The 20113-nt window shown below is 42.6% G+C and overlaps 1 protein-coding gene across 2 annotated transcripts; it reads right to left on the bottom strand.

Moving 5' to 3' along the window:
* Positions 1 to 921: 921 nt before the first annotated feature.
* lactbl1b (lactamase, beta-like 1b) lies at positions 922 to 19077 on the bottom strand. 2 transcript variants are annotated; one of them, XM_076268511.1, is made up of 7 exons: positions 19012 to 19077; positions 16001 to 16151; positions 13268 to 13374; positions 12056 to 12213; positions 4075 to 4322; positions 2123 to 2228; positions 922 to 1900 (listed from the first exon to the last, which is right to left on the bottom strand). In XM_076268511.1, exons 1-7 carry the CDS (start codon positions 19075 to 19077, stop codon positions 922 to 924), a joined length of 1815 nt encoding a protein of 604 aa, XP_076124626.1. The 2 variants fall into 2 exon arrangements, with proteins under 2 accessions (XP_076124626.1, XP_076124627.1); XM_076268512.1 differs by lacking the exon at positions 19012 to 19077 and adding an exon at positions 14693 to 14738 and having other exon boundaries at positions 13268 to 13340; positions 16001 to 16106.
* Positions 19078 to 20113: the final 1036 nt, after the last annotated feature.

The raw sequence follows: 20113 nt of genomic DNA, 5'->3' as shown, positions 1-20113 counted from the left end.
GCCCTAATCAAAGCATTACAAAGGAGAGGGATCAAAGGACCAAAGAAGGTATTTTCCAGTTTAGATATGGGGGATTAAATGTACATGTTTCATCCATAGCTTTTAGAACAAAATAAAACAAACAAACAAACAAATAAATAAATAATGCATTATCAATCTGAAAAAAATAATGAATGGTTCTTTTGTTTCATGACAGACATAAAAACCACAGCAACAACAAAAACATCAACAGAAATCAGTGAAAAGCAAGGAGAGTTATATTGATTGTTTTAACTGTTCCATTTGCCCCTTAAATCCCCTGTCCTTGTGATGGGTGTTTGGGTGATGTGGAGAGGAGTTTTGTGTGTTTCCAAGCACTAACAACATTTACCATAATCATTCACACCTTAAGGACACAGATGAAATGTGGTGTTTGTTGCTAATAACAGAGAGAATCTGTCATGATGTAAAACAGGTAAGGGATTTTTCAATGTTCTGGTCTGGTAGTGCATGACGCTACAAAACACAAAGAGAAAAACATATCCAGAAAGGTTGACACAGGAACGACATGAACATGCAAAACAGGCCCAAGGTTTGGTTAGCCAAGTGTATAAAAATGATATCAAATACAGCTCAGCAAAGTTTAAATAAAATAAATAAACAAAAAGTGAAAGAGAAATAATAAGAGAATGAAGGAAAGTATGAAAGAGAGAAACATTTTTTCAAGACTGTCACTCTATCTCCATTGCACCGCTTGCACTACTAATTGTGTACAGTACAGAATGGCATGCACACAGTTTGCTTTGAAGGAATCAGTCAGGGTCATTTTGCTTGCCACTCACAGCCGTTAACCCATTTGGCAAGCTTTTGCAAGCTAATTTGAAAACACGATGGGTCCAATATGCCCTCCCCACCAACAGTTTTTTTGAAGTTTGTTGAAGCTCAGGTGTTGAAAGTCGGGCGGCGGGCTATTCGGACCACGTTATATGTGTTGAGGCCAGGGGCATCAAAGCCCGGGGACAGCCCACGCTTGTCAAAGACGTAGAAGTTAAAGAGCTGTCCATCCTGTGCCTCCAGGGACACAGAGGCAGTGCTGACGCGCAGGACACAGGGGTACTCCTTCTCGAAGACCACCCGGAACACTCGGTCCACCAGGTAGTTCAGCTTAATCGTCCGGTACCTCTCCGGGATGAGGTCTGCAATCTGGGGCCCGAACTGCTGCATGATCAGAACACCGTCTGGTCCAGCTTTGATCTCGTAATAGGTGATGTTCCCGTAGGTGTAGAAGCCCACGAAGGGCACAGGGTCGGGCGGGGGAACCAGTGCCCGCTTGGCGTCGCGGAATGCCCGCTCCATGGCGGGAATGATGTGGCCGTAGGCCTTGGCCACAACATCCTGGTTCTGCGGCCGCGTACCGGCCATCAACACCACCAAGCCCAGCTTGAGACGCGGCACCAGCGAGAAAGTGGCCGAGTAGCCGTCCAGGTCGCCGTCCTTGCGCACCATCTCATAGCCCAGCACCTCGTTGACCTCCCAGGGTGTGCCGGTGCGGTTGGCGAAGTAGTCCTTGTCGCAGCGGAACAGTGGCGTCAGCATGATCTTCAGCGTGTCGGGCTCCAGCAGCTTGCGGTGGTAGGCGCCCAGCAGCATCATGGCCAGCTTAGCCAGGTCCGCTGCCGTGGAGAACATTTGGCCCGACGGCCGGTACCAGCCCAGGTCGTAGAGGGGCGCCGCCTGGCCGTTGCTGTACACCCCCACGGCCATCTGGGTCTGGATGGCCGGTGTGATGTCAAAGCCTGTGTCCTCCATGCCCAGGCGGTCCAGGATGTTGTCGTTGATCCACCGCTGGTAGTCCAGTCCCACCACCCTCTCTGCCATAACATGAGCCAATAGGGAGAAGGCCAGGTTGCTGTAATGACACCTGAGGAACGGATAATGCGCGACAGGTTTACTAAATCGCCTCATGATCCAATGAAATCATTATAAATGGAGAGTGTGGAAAAGTAATTCGGAAGAGTCAGAAAAGTGATGTTTTACCACCTGTGAGGATAATCATCTTTCTCATAACTCACCCTCTATCAGATATGAAGCACATTGGCCCTGAAGTGAATGATATTAATTCACACCTTAAAGAGCTACTCACTTGGTGCCAGGGTCCGCCACAAGGACATCATCTTGCAATAAATTAATGGCAGATTGAGTTTTCCCCTTCCACAGCAGGTTTGTGGCCCTGAGCCGCCGTGGAAGACCTGCACATTATATGTGATAAATGGAGAGAAACGGAGTGGGAAGCCAGTGAGAGAGAGACAGATAAAGGGCGGGGGCAGAGAAAGAGAGAGAGAGAGAGAGAGAGAGAAATGGGTATTGGGTTCTAATCAAAAATGCTCTACGTATTCTTGCTGACACTGAAATTGGAATTTCAATCTTAAGCTTTGTTTTACACGCCATCAGTGGTACTGTATGTATATTTTATTGCCCATAAAATTTCAAACATGCCATTTACCCCAAATCATTTCTAATGTCTAACTTTCACTTTCACAAGATCCACTTAAACTTTCCTATCTGCTAGATTTGGCTATTAAAGCCTACGTGCACAAGTAGTTCGAGTATTTTCTTAAGTGGAGTAGAATAGGCCTACAGCTTTGCATGATCTCTTTGCTTGTTGACATCTTCTGATCATGTATAGTATTATTTAGTATAGTATTATCATGACCGCTACACTTTTGATTCCTTTTAATGTTGCCCTCAGTTGACTGTTCAACTGTGCTTGTGATTGAACAGGGGTTGAGCCAAAGTGCTTAACAAAGAAAGGTTAGCAAATAAGTCATAACAATAAGACCATACATCTACACAAAGGCCATACATCTACATAAACTAAGTGTGATTATTCGTAGCAAGACATCATTAGTAGCAGCTACAAGAAAATAGATAAGATAAATAAAAATAAATAAGAAAATTAAGACAAGACCAAAAACATCATACTGTATTAAAAGCAAGTGAGAAAAATTATGTCTTGAGATTGGATTTGAAGGAGGTAATTGTAGGGGAGGATTTGATATGTGGAGGGAGGGTATTCCAGAGCTACAGAAAAAGCTCGGTCGCCACGGGTTTTAAGGCGTGTACGTTGGACAGCAAGCAGCAGTTGGTCTTGTGACCTGAGTGATCTGGTAGTAGAGTGTGGGGGCAGAAGTTCAGAGATGTAAGGTGGGGCTAAACCTTTAAGGGCTTTAAAAACAAAAAGTACAATTTTAAACTCAATCCTGAATTTGACCGGAAGCCAGTGTAGCTGATCTAAAATTGGTGTTATGTGATCACTCTTTTTGGTATTGGTGAGGAGCCTAGCAGCAGCGTTTTGTACCAGCTGGAGTTTATTTAGATTTGATTGTGACATGCCAATGTACAGAGAATTGCAGTAGTCTAAGCGGGAGGAGATGAAGGCATGGACAACGGTTTCAAGATTAGTCGCGGACAGAATGGGTTTCAGCTTGGCTATGGTTCTTAATTGGTAGAAACTTCCTTTGACTACATTGCTGACTTGTTTGTTAAAATTTAAGGACCCGTCTAACTGAACGCCCAGGTTTTTGACTTGGCTATGCAGGTTAGGTGAGAGGACCAAGTGTATTGCTTAGGTTGGCGGCAGATGAGGGGGAGCCAAAGATAATTATTTCTGTTTTGCTTTCATTTAATTGCAAAAAGTTGCATGCCATCCAGGATTTGATATCCTCAAGACAGCTAAACAGTTTGTTGAAGGTGGAAGTTAAATTTGGACTGAAAGGCAGATAGAGCTGCGTGTCATCAGCATAGCAGTGACACTCTGCAGTTGAGTTGTTTTATTGATCTAATTATCACAGTGTTATTATGGTTTCCAGCTGCTGAGAGTGAAAAGCAACAACAACATTTGCAATGTTCATGGGTAGGCAGTTGGGGAAATATGTGGGCACTGTTGTGGAATTCTCAGCTTCAGACATCCCTTGTTAGGTGTTCCTTGTTAAAATGTTTAATTCAATATGGATATATTTGATATTTCTGCACACACACACTCATGTCACAAACAAAACACACACACACACACACTCACACACACACACTTCTCACCGGAGAGCTGGCTGGCCATTCTGCGGAGCGTGACAGAGGAGGAGCGGATCTGGACCTCCCCGCTGTCAAGAAAGATCAGGCCATCTGTCACGTACTTAAGCTCGGAGTTAGGTGCTTTGCCCAGGGGGTTTTTGATGGTGAAGTTCTCCACATATTTCTCTAGGGGGTCGTCCAGGGAACCCACCTTCCCATCCTCCCACAGTTTATAGAGCATCAGAGTGGGGAAGATCTTGGACAGGCTGGCAATCCTGGTAAACATGCATAGAAATGTGTTTGCCCAAAAAATAATATCAGAAAATATGATCTAACAACCACGTAGGGTCTAGTTTTGGATAATAACGAATGGGAATATTTGTTTGGGACCAAAACAATGTCGGTGCAGTTTTGAGTAAGACTGGAATTAACAAACACATCCAAAAGTAGTGGACCCTAGGTTGTTGTTAGACACCAAATGTTATTTCCCCTTTTCTGGCATCAACATACAGTATCTCTTCTCGTAACAATTTATCCAAATATTTGCATAGCTATCTAACTGTATTATTTAAAACAAAACCCACCAGCTAATAAAAAAACTACAATATAGACAACTACTATAACAACAACACTAATAACAACATAAACAAGCAAACACAACATAAACAAGCAGGGCACTGATGAAGGAACATCTGCTTCCGCAGTACTGCTGTAACATTCAATAGGATAGATCTCAGTTTGTCGATGTTACAAGTAGGCTACTGTTAATCTTGGGACAAGCTCATGGGTCATAATCATGCATGTGTCACCTCCAGTGGAGAGAACTATGGCAAACAGTACACCTTTTCTGACGTGCATTATTGGCCATGATTCTGACACCATGACAACGCCATCAAAGATTCTATAGTTAGCTTTATCAACCGTCTCTGACGCCATTCTCCAGTCTGCTTCCATCTAATTTGTAGGCCTAAATAAGGATGCAGTCCAAACCCTGTGAAGTTTTTGCCGCCTCTGATTATGTCTTCCTGTTCCAATACGTCTAATGGGGTCCCTTTGTGTTCAATTTACTCTTGTCCAAGAAGCACAGATGGAACATAAACATTAAATTAAATCATTGCATTCGCCATCAAGCTCAAGCCATGCTCTGACATACACACAAGGGAGGTTTTTGGCATCATTCCCGCGCTATAGACGTGCACAGCCATTTTTGGCCGTCTGACGTGACTGCCTGGCTGTGTGACTGAGGACATCGTTGCCGGGAGGAAGGGATGGACCTCAACAACTACTCAAAGTCTAATCTCCTGACCTCATATTTATTTATTTTTTACTTTTCTATTCAATCCATATTTTTTGGCAAAGTTTGAAACGTTGTGTTCAAACAGGAATAGGAATAGGAATATGCCTATTTATACACATAAAAACAGCCCCTCTGTGCATGTCCCCTGGGGGGGAGCAGTGACGGCGCTCCGCACACGCACATCACGCACTGCGCGTAGGACACCTTTGACATGGCCTCAAGAGTCAGGGCGGAAAAAAGGAAAAAGAAGAGACAGCCGGGTGATACTCGCGCGGCGCTTGCAGGTAAGACAAAAATGTTACTTTTGTGGCCCTTGCGTGTATGCATGTCTATGTAACGTAAGCTCCTACTAGCCATGTTCATGTTCAAGTGTTACGTTGATTGATGCTGGCTAGCTACTGTAGTTATTTTATGTTGTGGATGGATATGGATTATGGGTTATTGAATGCAATTCAACACTCGGCTGTTTTCTGTTAACGTTAGCAATCGGTGCATAAGACTAGCAATCCTTCCTCAGGTTGCTAGCTAGCAATGGTATTTCTGATTATGCTTAAACTGGGCTTGCTATTTCTTTTAGCCATCAGAGATAACGTTAGCCTATTAGCCTAGTTTGCTTTACATTTCAGGACGCTTTTTCGGCGTTTGTTATCAATTACGATCAAACGATCTGATTGTGAAAAAGTAACGCTACAAGTGACACTTTCATAACGTAGGCCTAGATGAGTGGGAAACGGCTCTTATTAAGGTGAACTTTGGAAAAACCCTGTAACTGAACGTAATGTGATTTTGCCAAATTAGACAGCTTTAGATAAGTTTAGTTGTTCTATGTGATTATTATGACCGCCGCTAGCGAAGCTAGCGAAGCGGTCATATAGGGATTGTCAAAGTTTTTTTTTTTTTTTTTTTCGTCATCTACTTCCTGAATTTTTGGTCAACGATACCCGGGACACCAAACCACCGGGGCACATGAAATTTGGTGGGTATGTAGCCCCACAAGACTTTAACGGAAACATTTTGTTTCGTCCCCGGGGGCCCCCGTGCTGGGCCCCCCGAACCGCAAAAAAAGCAGTTTTTCCTAAATAACTACCTGAACCGTGGCACTGAGGATGAAGAATCTTTTATGGTATGTTGGTCTCAAGGGCCCACATCAACCTGGCCCATAATCACTCATTTGTGATTTGCACCCCCCCGGTAAAAAATGAAAATGCAATATTATTCTGCTTTAATCGCCCCTATCTTCAGTTAAGATGTTCAGAACTGCACCAAATTTTATGTGTATGATTGACCTGGCATTCTCTGGGGGTATGCCAAGTTTCGTAGAATTTCATCCATGGGGGGGTCTGGGCCAGATTGATGTGGGCCCTTGAGACCAACATACCATAAAAGATTCTTCTTCCTCAGTGCCACGGTTCAGGTAGTTATTTAGGAAAAACTGCTTTTTTTGCGGTTCGGGGGGCCCAGCACGGGGGGGGGGGGGGGGGGGGAGTGGTCCCCGGGGACGAAACAAAATTTTTCCGTAAAAGTCTAGTGGGGCTACATACCCACCAAATTTCATGTGCACCGGTGTTTCAGTGTCCCGGGTATCGTTGACCAAAAATTCAGGAAGTAGATGACGGAAAAAAATAAAACAAATAAAAATTAAAAAAAAAAACTGTGACAATCCCTATATGACCGCTTCGCTAGCTTCGCTAGCGGCGGTCGTAATTATTATATTGTGCCTAGACCTCTTTTAAAGGTAAAATAGTTTTGAATTTTTCATTTTCACATAGTGTCACATGAGACACATAGGCCTATATATATATAAACCTAAAAGACTAGCCTAAATGTGTGCAATATCTTTGTATGATGGTTCAATCAAAAATGCATTTCAGTAGAATCCCTGAATATTTTGTCTTGTATTTCTGAATGCAGGGTCAATGCTAAGATACATGCAAGGAGCAACTCAAGGCCAGGAGGAAGAATTAGATCAACCATCAGTTCTAGTCCACAACACCAGCCACCAACCAGCTCTGCAGACTCTGCAACAGCACTCAGCCCTGACCAACAATCATCAAATAGCCCAGGTACAGATACAAGTCGACACACAACCGCATCTGCTTCTGAAGGCAGAGTGAGTTCTGTCACTGAGGGGCCATCAGCAAGTGACACTGCAGAGACATATCTGCCCCCTCCAACTGATCCTGCTCTATGGTCAGCTCACATTTTAGATGCTGATGTGTGGAAATTGTGCGGAGAGGGCCTTTTAAAGTCAGCTCTGATTTTGTAAATAAAGAGAACCTAAGAAATTCTGAATGGTTGTTATTCCTTTGGTGGTGGTGGTGGTTGTTTGGTTGGGGGTTGGGGGCACCACCAAGCATTTGTGCTTAGGGCACCCAAATGGCTAGCGCCGGCCCTGGGGGGGAGTCATCAACAGGAGGAGAGAGTGAGCAGAGGAGAAGGCCATATTAGAGTGAAAGACGTAAAGGGTCAAGGGAGAGATGGGAGAGGAAGAGGAGAGACAGAAGGAGACATCAGAGGAAGAGAATCAGGTGCAAATAAAGAGAGATAAGGTGAGGCAGGATAAAAGAGAGGGAGGGAGAAAGAAAGAGAAAAAGAAAAAGAGAGAGGGGGGGAGAGAGAGAAGAGGCAGAAGGCAGACCTTCTCTCAAATGTCATTAAATGGCCCATATTTTTCTTCCACAATGCTGCGTAATCTCAGACAGTGTTAGACTCGGTCTTTGATCAACAGTTTGTTGCCCGTGATGACAACGACCCCACTGACATCTTTTCTGTCAGTGGCCAGCTCCAGCCAATGGAAGGGAAATGGAGCGGAAAAGTTCCAATATGAAATCGAAACACGACGGCCACCTGGCCCACTGCTCACCATTATGAGGGTACTCACACAACCCAACAAACCCACCGAACCACAATAGACCAGCACAGTAGGTCAGTGCCATCTTGGAGAGAGGTATTTAAGCAGTCTGCATTCGCAGTGCAAAAAAATTGGAACAACCAAAGGGGCAAACCCTGAAGAGAGCAACTGTGGTCGGTCAAATGAAGCAATTTCATGATTGGGATCAGTAAGCCCCCAAAAATGACACTCAATGAAAGCATCTGAGAGCGAATTGACGGAAATGAAATAGAACACGTCTGGAAGCTGAGCATGTCTCCTTCAGCATCCCTGCTGCGCTCTAAAAAGGCTGAGACTGATTGTTTGCAGCTAAAGGCTTCAGACGCTATGTGAGCACATCTGAGTAAGCAAACTACTTATCAACTGACTGCAGGTAAAGTCAAGATCACATGGGTGTCTTTAGATAAGAGTGTGTGTGAGTGTGTCTGTGTGTGTATGTTTGGGTGGGAGATGTCTCTGTATGTGGGTGTGTGCGTATGTGTGTGTGAGGGAGAGGCAGATAGAGAGAAAGAGTGGGACAGTGTTAGTCTGTGCCTTCTGAGTGACTTCTGAACTGCCAGAGTGTGGGCTCTTTTCAAGAGACCGATTGACAGCAGTGGAAACCCACATCATCAGCATATGCCAGAGTTCATCGAGGATTAGACCACAGCGTGTGCGTGAGGAGGGGCAGGAGCGCGAGCGGGAGCAAGAGCTGACCAATGACAAAACAAGGGGCCTCATCTGTATTCAAGAGAGAAAACATCAATCATCACCTTTGGAGTCAGGCAGACAGTAAATACCTGATAACGGTCCCTAAGTTCACTCACCTGGAAAGAATCCCAGCATGCCTTTCAAAGTTTACATACAGGCAATACAGTGCAGTTTTAATAAACAGCATGCTGGGATTTGGGAGTCAAGGCTTTGGTCAAAATTATTGAAGAATTTGTTCCAAGATATCTGTAAAGCCCCTGTCTTCTTGCAGTAATATGATACCGCTGAATTCATGAATGTAGGATATGTAGATATCTATTGATATCTACAGTAAGCCTACCAGGGTTAATAACGTAGCATAATTATGCAAGGGATATGATGTCATATGGATACCATACCACCATACCAAAATGTCGAAGCAAAGCCGTTGTACAAGATGCTCATGTTTGTAAAGGAACAACCACACAATCGAGGACAGTGTTGGAAACGGTGTTGTGGGGATTCTTCCTTTTTGTATTGTGGAACAGATGTTTTATTAAGACCTCAAGAAACTATTTAAAATAGTTAATTATGTGTATTATGTGTTTATTGTGCCTATTTTAACATAATTCATGTTTTTTTACCTTTTTTAGGATATAATACAGCGGGGAAAATAAGTAGGGCTGTCAATCAATAAAAAAAAATAATCTAATTAATTACATACTCTGTGATTAATTAATCTAAATTAATCACATATATAATTGTTGCTGTGAAAGTATTTTAAATATTTAAATTCAAATGAATCATTGAATAATCAGCATTAGTGACATTAAAGTTAAAAAACTCTTCTTATTATTTTCACTGTTCAAATAATGACCTAATATGCTGAGGAAATAAATTCAAAAGTGCTTCAGAAGTTTTTTTTGCACATACAAGGAATTTCAGGCCACAGATATAACTTAGGGGACACAATGAAAATAAATTAACACTCCCCTCAACGTCAACACTTATTTCTTTGCATTAATGTGTGACTATAGAGTTGATGAACTCCGGTGATATGCAAATTCCTTGCTGCAGACATTGCAGAGGACTTTATTTTCAACACTTTATTTTTTATCAAAACCATCAGGCCATTTTTTAAAAGTAAATGTTCCAATCAATGATCCAGGCAGCACGTTTTCTTCTCTCTCCTTCATTTTACAGTCTAATTTTTACTGACTAAAACAGCTCGGGGTCAAAGGTCATAGGGAATCGATTAATCTGCACTAATTTTTTTAATCAGTTATTTTTTCTCAAATTAATTAATTGAAATTAATCAGTTATTTTGACAGCCCTAAAAATAAGTATTGAACACGTCAACATTTTTTTCAGTAAGCATACTTCCAATGAGGTTATTTGCATGACATTTTCACCAGACATTAGTAATAACTTCATAATATAAATCCAAACATTAATGTCCATAAAAAAGTGGAATGGCACAGGAAAAAAGTATTGAACATGCTAACAAAAAGCAGTACACAAAGGGAATATTTGTTTAAATATATAGGAATGGCAAGGAACGAGTTTGTATCTATAAATAGTTAGAGTAATTATCCCTCCTATCTGTGCAAGTGAAAAGAACATCACTGCATCATCAACCGGCCATGCAAAGGATGTCCTCGCAAGATTTCTGACCAGAAAGTCAGAAGGATAGTCAGAAGAGTAGCCCAAGAGCCAAGGACCACTCGGAGAAAGCTCCAGAAAGACTTGGAGGCAGCAGGTACAATTGTTACAGAGACAATCATAGGCAATAGGCAACATTTGGACAAGCCTATGAAATACTGAGAGAATGTATTCTGGTCAGGCGAGAGCAGGGGCAGACTGGGACCAAAAATTGGCCCCGACTTATTTGGCCCAAGCGGCCCTCAAATCGTTCGGGCACACCTAATTAAATACAAAATCTTTGCATTACCCTTAAATATGCATATATTTTCAACTGTCATGGAGTACTGAAAGTGATGTAGGCCTCATTGGCTATCACTCTGACTGATCAGTGGTAGCCATGGAGCACATACTGAACATCTTCATCCTCCCAAAAGTCAGTAGTCCCAAAAGAGATTCATATCCAAGAGGAATGGCAACAATCTGCCAATATTAGCTGAGCTAATCCAGACGTCTAGCATTTTATTTACACCCAAGGCCTCAGATTGTTTTTTTTTTTGGCATCTTGTTTGTTTGAGATGCCAAGGTATACTGTATCCTCAGGCAATTAATGTCCCTCAAACCCATAGAAAAGAAGACTCAGCGAAAGTCTCTTGGTAGAATAAACTAACATCCGCCAGACAAGACTAAATCTGCATGCCTGCCACTAATGGATTAGCACCCAGAAGCCAGATGGGTGCCTTAAGTTTCAAGCTTGCTGTCCTAAACAACAGATAAAAGTGACTATTACTGTGGCCAAACTCCAAAACACTTTTTTGTGATTTAGTTTTGCCAGATTGTGACATTATTCTTAAGAGGATAGAGCTATATTATTTCATTATAATGCTCTTCAGAGTGCTGCAGATAGTTCTATTCACATACTTTTGCATAATGTATTGTCCGCCTGTCATTATCGGAAAATAAGTCCCTTAAAGGAGAATTCCGGTGTGATATTGACCTAAAGTGTTTTGAAACATGATACCGAGTGTGAACGTATGTCTCATAGCTCATCTCGGCTTGTCCCCTGCACTTAGAAATCTGGCGCTAGTTAGCCGATGCTACCAACAGTTTTTCGATGGGGGTGCCTCGGGCATCGGCCTAGCCATGCAAATAAATCACTGTTTTACACCATTTATGAGGCACCAAGTAGCTCCATACTTCATTGGTAGACTTGAAAAACAACAATACCACTTTGAAATTCAAACCACATTCACCAATTGTATTTGTTTAAAGAAAAACAATATGTCATAGTTTTTAATGGTATTGCCCACATGCAACAGTGCAGTCGTATTGAATTTGCATGGATGCCTTGCAAAAGTATATTACCCAGTACATTAAACGTTGATGCCAAGAGGGAAATAACAATTTTTACCTAATGTTGCTAAATCAACATTAATTCAACTATATTGCAATTTCGTTGTACTGTCTCACACAACTACCAGTACTATGTCAGCTAAATAAGCAATGCATACCGGTAGATGGTATACTCATTTGGTGGGGTGGAGAGAGGGTCACTGCCATTCCTCTTGCCGAAATTTCCTGTCCACAATACGGTGTCGTTGTAGATGACTATGGCTGACATTGCAGGCAGGCTGGTGGGGTTAATGCTTTGGCGCAGCAGTGCATCAACCTGGGGGATGAGATAACAATCTAATCTATATCTGTATTGGTCACCATTAACAGTGTGGCAAAAAACAGGCAATGAAAAAGTTGTTATAAATTTGGCATGATGACTACACTTAAAACCATGTTATAGTATTACAATGTCAGGGGCAAACAAAGAACTTGGGTTCACAATGAAACGTGGCAGTTTTGTTTTCTAGTTAACTTTTTTTTTGTTAACTAGGTCACTGGGAAAACCCCATACTGTCTAGGTTTATTATGACATTGTCTTAGAAATGGAATCTTGGTCAATTTAGTTTGGCCTTTTTTTATTTTTTAAGTATATTTTGGGGCTTTTTATGCCTTTAATAAGATATGACAGTGGAGAACGACAGGAAGTGAGTGGGAGAGAGAGTCGGGGTGGGATCCGGAAAGGACCACGGGGTGGGAATTGAACCCGGGTCGCCGTCGTACGGTGCAGGTGCCCCAGCCAGTTGCGCCACAGACTACTTTTTGTCAAAGTAAAAGCAGATTTCTACAAGGTAATGTTAATTAAATATACATTGCAAAATAAGCAATGCATAAATATTCATTCAATTAAGTCAGTCACTTTAAGGGGTGAAACCACTTATTCTACATTATAAATTTGTAATAAATTAACATTACTTTGTAGAAATCTGCTTTCACTTTGGCATTAAAGCGGGTTTAAAGAGCCAAATTATAAGATTGCATTAATAAAATCAATCAAATGGGTAAATATCCAAGGGGAGTGAATGCTTTTTATTGGCACTACTGTATATCAAGATTCATGTCACACTCACATCCCATGCTACTGACAAGAATGTTAAATAACCAATAAATCATTTAAAATTATTGCAGTGAAAGGCTTGGAGGCACACCCAAGTTGAGGTGCTAGCCAGGGGTTTATCAAATATATTAAAAATTAATATTAATGGTTTGGCTGGACCAATGATTTTAAAGTATGATGCTAGGGTTGGAAACATTTTCCAATTGTGACACTCTTCACAAAGTTTGTGAGTCTGGTGAAACTAGGCTAGTGGATATTCCATATCAGCCCATACCTTCTCCAGGGCCTCCTTCAGAATGGGAATGGGGTGTTCGAGTGGGGCGGGCTCGGGAAAGCGCGGGCACATCCTGTCACCGTTGCCGTTCTTTCCCAGAGTGTCGTCTGACGGAGTGGAAGAGAGAGAGAGAGAGAGAGAGAGAGAGAGAGAGAGAGAGAGAGAGAGAGAGAGAGAGATGGTGAATGAGGGACATGAGAGAAAGACACCCATTGGAGGGAAACATGGATGTGTTAATAGATACACATCTCCTTTAGGGGTAAGGGACGTTGACAAGAACCAAGTGAGCGGATGAGATAAGAGTGAAACTGATGAAGACAAGGGAAAGGCCATGAAGCCATGAGACGCAACAGCTTAGTGTGAAAATGTTTTCCATCTCCACAGCACTTCCATGGTAGCCTGTCTCCGCCCTCCTACGTACTTCCGCTCAATTTTAATTTCCCTTCAGTACGTCGTCTGGGTCTGCGTTTCTCCTGCAAAAATCTGCAGGTCCAATCAGCGAACAGAGGGAGTAGCTGAGAACGATGACGTTGAGGTCGTGCGCTAGTTTGAGCCAGGCATACGTCACGACCAAACGTTAGCGATTGGTTATGGCAGATCCAGAGTGGCTCTGGGCAGATCCAATAGTTTTAAACTCCAACAGAGTACTCGCCTTCAAGGAAGTTAACGCTTGGCAATGGAAAGTGGCCAGACTCTCTGTACAAATAAAATGTCCTTACGAGAGTCTGGATATTTCCAGGCTACTACCATGGTTCCTTCCAGGTTCATTAATTCTGTGAGGAGGGTCTTATCAAGCTTCATTCTTGACATTTATGCAATTGAATAAAATAGCACTCCCAAAGACTCCATGCTCTCTTTCTCTCTCTGATACACCACAAGCTCTTCCTTCCCCTTTTTCACTTCACAATGTGCTGCAAAAAAACACAGTTCTTTGGAAAGTCAACGGAGAAAAGTGGATAAATAAAAAAAAAACTGTTGTTATTATGCCAGGCCAGCTATGCCAGACTGTTAACTACTACTTGCCCAATATAGATTTTCCCCTCAGCCCTCTGACCCGGAACAAACCTCCTACCCAGTTCACTAAGCAGCCCTGTGTTTCTGCTGGCTTCCAGGCATCCTTTCATCACTAATGGTTCCAATTCTTAATGCATTATCAGGGAAATCTCAGACATCTAAAAACACACTTGCCATCTCAGAGAACAGAGAAACTGGTTTATGTGTAGTAAGTGCTGACTTAAAACATTGAGGGGTAGAAGCCTTCACCCGGCTGACACTTCCCGTCACTGCATACATGAGTGTTTCCGTTCTGTTCTGTTGACTGGTTCAGGAAAAAGAAAATGCAAGCTGTCTGTGTTTAGTTTTCCTAATCTCTTTCCGCCGCCCACAGGAGAGCACTTAATAGGATGTACCGGTCGCCCTGTAGACTCTGACTCCCTCTCCTCTCCAGCCTGCACAGAAACAGCAAGCGCACCTTAGGGGGCCTTTATAAGGCTGCTCTTTGCATCTAATGAATGTGCGCTGCTTGTTTATTGGGTTTGATGAGTAAGGCTCTCCGCCATGCATTTCAGGGCAACAGGCCAATTAAAAGCACTTCACATGAGTTATTATACAGCTCTTCACAATGCTAGTAGAACACCCGACTGACTTGAATGGAATTTCCCAATGTTCTATGGTCAAATATATTCATGTAATTACCACTGTCAATGGCAACGAGTTTTGTGCTTCTGATTTACGTCTTTCATATCAAGTAATCCGGTCACTAATTATATATATCCACTAGGCCAGGGGTCAGCAACCCGCGGCTCCGGAGCCACATGCGGCTCTTTGATCCCTCTGATGCAGCTCAGCTCAACAGAAAATAATTAATGAGTATTTAATTAAAATGTATTTTATTTTAGTTCATTCATTTTCAAAATGTAATATTGTAGGTCTATCTGAGTAATTTATATAACTTTCCACCTCACTTGACTCTGTAACCGTAGCCTGCACAATATTGTTGAATGGAAATGGAAAAGTTTCCATCCGAAGACTGATTCTGAAAACGCGAAATTAACTGCCCGTTATATATCGCACACTGCAACGAGTAACTATTGCTGTGTTAACCCTATTCCACTTGCATGTGAGAAATCTTGCACTCACATATAAGGGCAATTCCGTGCAAAACTGTCACATAACGCCAACACAATGCCATGGTATTTAGTTGGCGTTATGGATATATATATGACAGTTTTGCGTGGAGTTGCCCTTAAATGATGACAGCCTCAATTCTTGCATGAAACTTCACCTCACTGAATATGAGCCAACCAGACTCCAAGGCCATCACCAAATCTAACCTCTAATTTCGCCAATGACATGTCAACGAAAATTGAGTGTTGTGTTGTTAACTATGATGTTACTTTGCATACCAAAGGACACTGGGAAAATAGGGGGTGGTGTTTAGCCTTCATGGGAAGCCTAAGGCCTATACTTCTGTCATTCCACTTTACATTTCAAGTTACTTGCACATTACTTTTAAAAACTAGTAGAAAATGTATTAAAAATCCTCTGTTGAATGAAAGTAACTGTACGTTAAATATCCCAACTTTTTCTTGTAACCGTCTTTATGTGGCTCTTCTGAGATGTAAAAAAAAAAAAAATTGGTAAAAGTGGCTCTCCAGGCAAAAAAGGTTGGCCAAGGTAAACAATGTCATGTTTTTCACTGATGGCAAACCGAGCTGGTCATGACAAACATACCGGCGAGTATCTTGGGCAGCTGGTATTGCCAGATGAAACAGGCCGTCATCACCACGGACAGCAGCAGGAAGAAGACCAGGCCCAGTTGGGTCCACTTCACCTTCATCTTGTTGGGTTTGGTGAGCCCATCAATGGCCACCACTGGCGTAGGCTGCAAGGAGAAACACAATAGACACACAGGTCAACCCCAGGAAACATGGAGTGACATGGGGGGTAAGTGGGCAATTTTACTCTCTGTATCAGACTACCCCTGGCAAGACACTTGCTTCAGAGTACAGTAATAACTACAGTGAAGTTCCAGCTATAGTTGCCGATGCCTGGGTGCATTTTAGCGATAATTTGGGTCTGACTGGCTTAGAGTTTTCCTGGCAGATGCATCGTGGCAGAGGAGAGCGTGAGTAATTCGCAAAAGGTGGAGTTTAGGTGAGTCCCAAGTGACAAGTGGAAGGGTACTAATTTAGCTACAGTTCCCCTGGCAGACCCCTGCAGAAGGCCACAGCTGTTGTTTTTGTAGGGACCACACGGATAATTTATCATCCTTCATGTTCCCTGAAGTAGATCTATAAAGCTATAACTTATAGCACATTTGTCCACAACACTTAACTTTGTATTTAGCATAATTTATACAAGACAAGAGCAAAGACAAACAGATACAGACCTCTCATCAAGGGTAGCCTAAATTAATCTAATTTGTCAAAGCGCTCCAGAGTAAATGCCACTCCCTCGGTGAAAACTCTGACATTCAATAACCTTAACATATACAGTTTAGTTTACTCACCACATCCACTTTTGTTTCTCTCTCTCTCCCTCTCTCTCCCTCTCTCTCTCTCTGTTTGAGCGGTGCAGTGAGGAGCTACAGAGCAAGATGAGATGTATGCGCCGATCGGAACACCATGGCCCTGTCCACTTCCTGTGTGGGCACCATTAGCTGTGCTGGGTTACGGCCCCGCTGCCGGTAATCCTGTTCCCGCTCTCCTTAAGTGCTCGTTTCCACATCAGGTGCCAACCAGGCCTCGGCGTGCCGGTGAGAGTGGTGTGGCATCAGCCGTGGCCAGTTTCACCATCTCCACGCCGACCGCGCCGTAATCCCGGGCCAGCAGCAGCTCTCCCCTGACTCCCCTGAATTCAATTTCCTCTCTCTCTCTCTCTCTTTCTCTCTCTCTCTCTCTCTCTCTCTCTCTCTCTCAACGGCAGCAGGGACCTGGTGACATCATAATCCCCCTCCCCAGATTTACCCCGCTAAAACCCATCAAAGAGCGGAGAGTCTTAATCTTAATCCATCCCCGGCGATTCAATTCACTTCACTCCAGTTCCCCTGCTAACTGTAGCCTGGTGCTGCTACAGCTCCTGTGTGCTGTGGGGATGACAACATGGAGTCTTCCTGCCACTGTTTTGGTGAGGAGGGATTACAACCGGGGAGTCAAAAAAAGACACAGAGAAATTCCCCCAGCTCTGCTTGTAATGTGTGGAGAGGAGAAGATGGCCAGAGCAATGGCGTGTTGACAGTTTGGATGCACGATTGTTTGTCTCCGCTGTGGCCAGTGTCCACAGGAAGCAGGGTAGACACATTGCACAAAACACTCACTCACCATCAGATGTGCCCATCAAAACGATCGAAGACTGATAGTACCAGCACATCTATCACCTACCAGTTCAGATTCTCAGATTTAGAAATATTCTCTCCCACAGCCCAAGTGCACAGTATATAATTCAGAGGCCTATAACGTTATATATTAGGCTACTATGATGTAGTAATATATATGTAATATATATTACTATATATGTATGCAATCCATATTATGGATGCCATTGTATCTAATGAACCTGATTTGGCCATCTCCTAGTCTATATCCTCAAGGCACTTACTCATCCACTTCTATTTCTGTAACACAGAGAGGTCACCATGACGCTAATCTTGCTCAGTGAGCTTGTAGATCACTGGTCAGTCACAGACAATGCTCTCATCAGCGTTAAAAAAAAAGCCACGCAGGTATAGGAGCTTATATCGTCTGGTCACTAATTGGGCCACTGATGTGATGTGTGTGTGGTCAGGGCGTTGTCTGCACACAGGGATTAGTGTCGACTCTGGCAGCAGTGGGGATGTCAGTACCACCACTACAGCACTGTAATGCTCATATGTGAGACGATCAGTGTGTCAAGGCACCGGGGCCTTACTGTGTTTAACGCTCAAGACGTTCCCATGATGCATTGCACCACTACATCGCACACAAAACGAAAACAATTGGTGATATACATGGTGATGTGTACTTGAAATAATCATAAAACAATAGAAAAAATAGGATGGATGGCAAAGCTACAAACAAAGGATCATACGTATGTGAGTGCTTTGGATATCCAGATAAAATGAATGTATTGTGTTATTGTTTTTGTTGTAAATAATCTATTGTGAGAAATTCATATTGACATGATAAATTGCTGGGTGGGATAAACAGAATCATGCCTTGGTTCATGTAACCGGCGATTATTAATAATTTTTTCCCAAATGCAGACTTAAACCAGTGTAATAACATTTTGATAAGGTCGATTCAATCTCTGTCAACACAGCTAGCTTATTAAACCCACAGGGAACAAGGGCCATAATGCATGCTGATGTAAATAGCAAAGTCATGATAGAGGACCAAGAGCTAAACTGTGAAACTAAGCAGAAGTTGATCCATGTTGAGGACTCATCCATCCACTCAAGCACTACCATGCACACGACAAACTGCCTGTTGCTCCCAACTACAATTTGACCATGGTCAGTGGGAACGGAAATGTATGACATACCTCTGGATAAAGGTGTCAGGCTAAATAAATAAATAAATAAATAAATAAATGTCATGAATGTACACAACAGACACTACATACACATGTTCTCATCTTTGATGGTTACTAGGCCACTTTAATAGAAAATGTGCTATGTAAATAAATTGACTTACCTCTCTTTCTCTCTCTCTCTCTCACACACACACACACAGGATATCTATGAAGGACATTTAGCACAGTGTTACCTGAGGCTGTGGCTGTACTCCATCCATAGAGGCTTCTCGTAAAACCTTACTCCCTGGCTTCCCCATCATGGGTCCTAAGGGGAAAGCACAGCTTCATGAATTACTGCATGCTCTCTCAGACAGCAGCAGCTACATGCATGGCCTGGTACGACACATTCATCATATCCAAACAATGATCATTCCATTAGGCTATCCATCATGACTTGCATTACTGTGTTATAAACAAGTCACAACAAGGTTATTTAGGGCTTTACGGCAAGGTCATGTAGGGCTTATTATCAGTGGCGGACATAACTTGAGTACATTTACTCAATTACTGTACTTAAGTCACTTTTTCATGTATCTGTACTTTACTTGAGTATTTCAATTTTGTTAAACTTTTTACTTTTACTCCAGTACATTTCTAGGCCAAATATGTTACTTTTTACTCCATTTTGTTACAGCTGAAGTACCGCTGAAGTTCCTTTTGCATAAAAGACTGTCCAAATACATGTGTACTTACATGTGTATTTTTTATTAAGCGAGCTAGGCTTTAAATAATGGTGTGGCCTAACCTATGTTATTGTTATATCCACTATTTACTGTACCTTGTTGACTCCTTTTCACAATATTGATGTTACCATAACTAGCCTCATGATGCCATCGGGCAAATGATGACAGACAAGTAAAGGATAATGCATAGAACGCCGGTCATTACTGGGAAAATAAGTCCCGACAGGGTGAACCGGACCCCGACGCGCAGCGGAGGGGTCTTGTTCCGCCCTGAAGGGACTTATTTTCCCAGTAATGACCGGCGTTCTATACATTATCCCGCTTATTACACGGCTACTTGCCAACACAATAAAAATAAACTTCACACAGTAGTCTACTTTTATGAGGTCCGAATGATTTATTGCGATTTCGTGAAAAGAGAAAAGAATAAGAGAAAATAGTTCTTCAAAAGTTTAGACGTTGCTTGGCAACACCTTGGATTTCTAGTACCGCCAGGGCTAGGCTACTTGAGGTTGAATTGGACATTCCCGTTGAACATACAATTGGAGAGGATGAATGGTACATCTCGGGGTAAGTTCGCACTCAAACCCCCATTCATTTCTTGGCTTGA

Source organism: Alosa pseudoharengus, unplaced genomic scaffold (genome assembly GCF_046254945.1).
Source record: "Alosa pseudoharengus isolate Yale_2024_CS ecotype anadromous, Long Island Sound unplaced genomic scaffold, YU_APseudo_1.1 YU_APseudo_1.1_scf_5, whole genome shotgun sequence".
Taxonomy (NCBI): domain Eukaryota; kingdom Metazoa; phylum Chordata; class Actinopteri; order Clupeiformes; family Clupeidae; genus Alosa; species Alosa pseudoharengus.
Note: the sequence above shows the minus strand (reverse complement) of the source record. Positions and strands in the feature narration are given on the sequence as shown.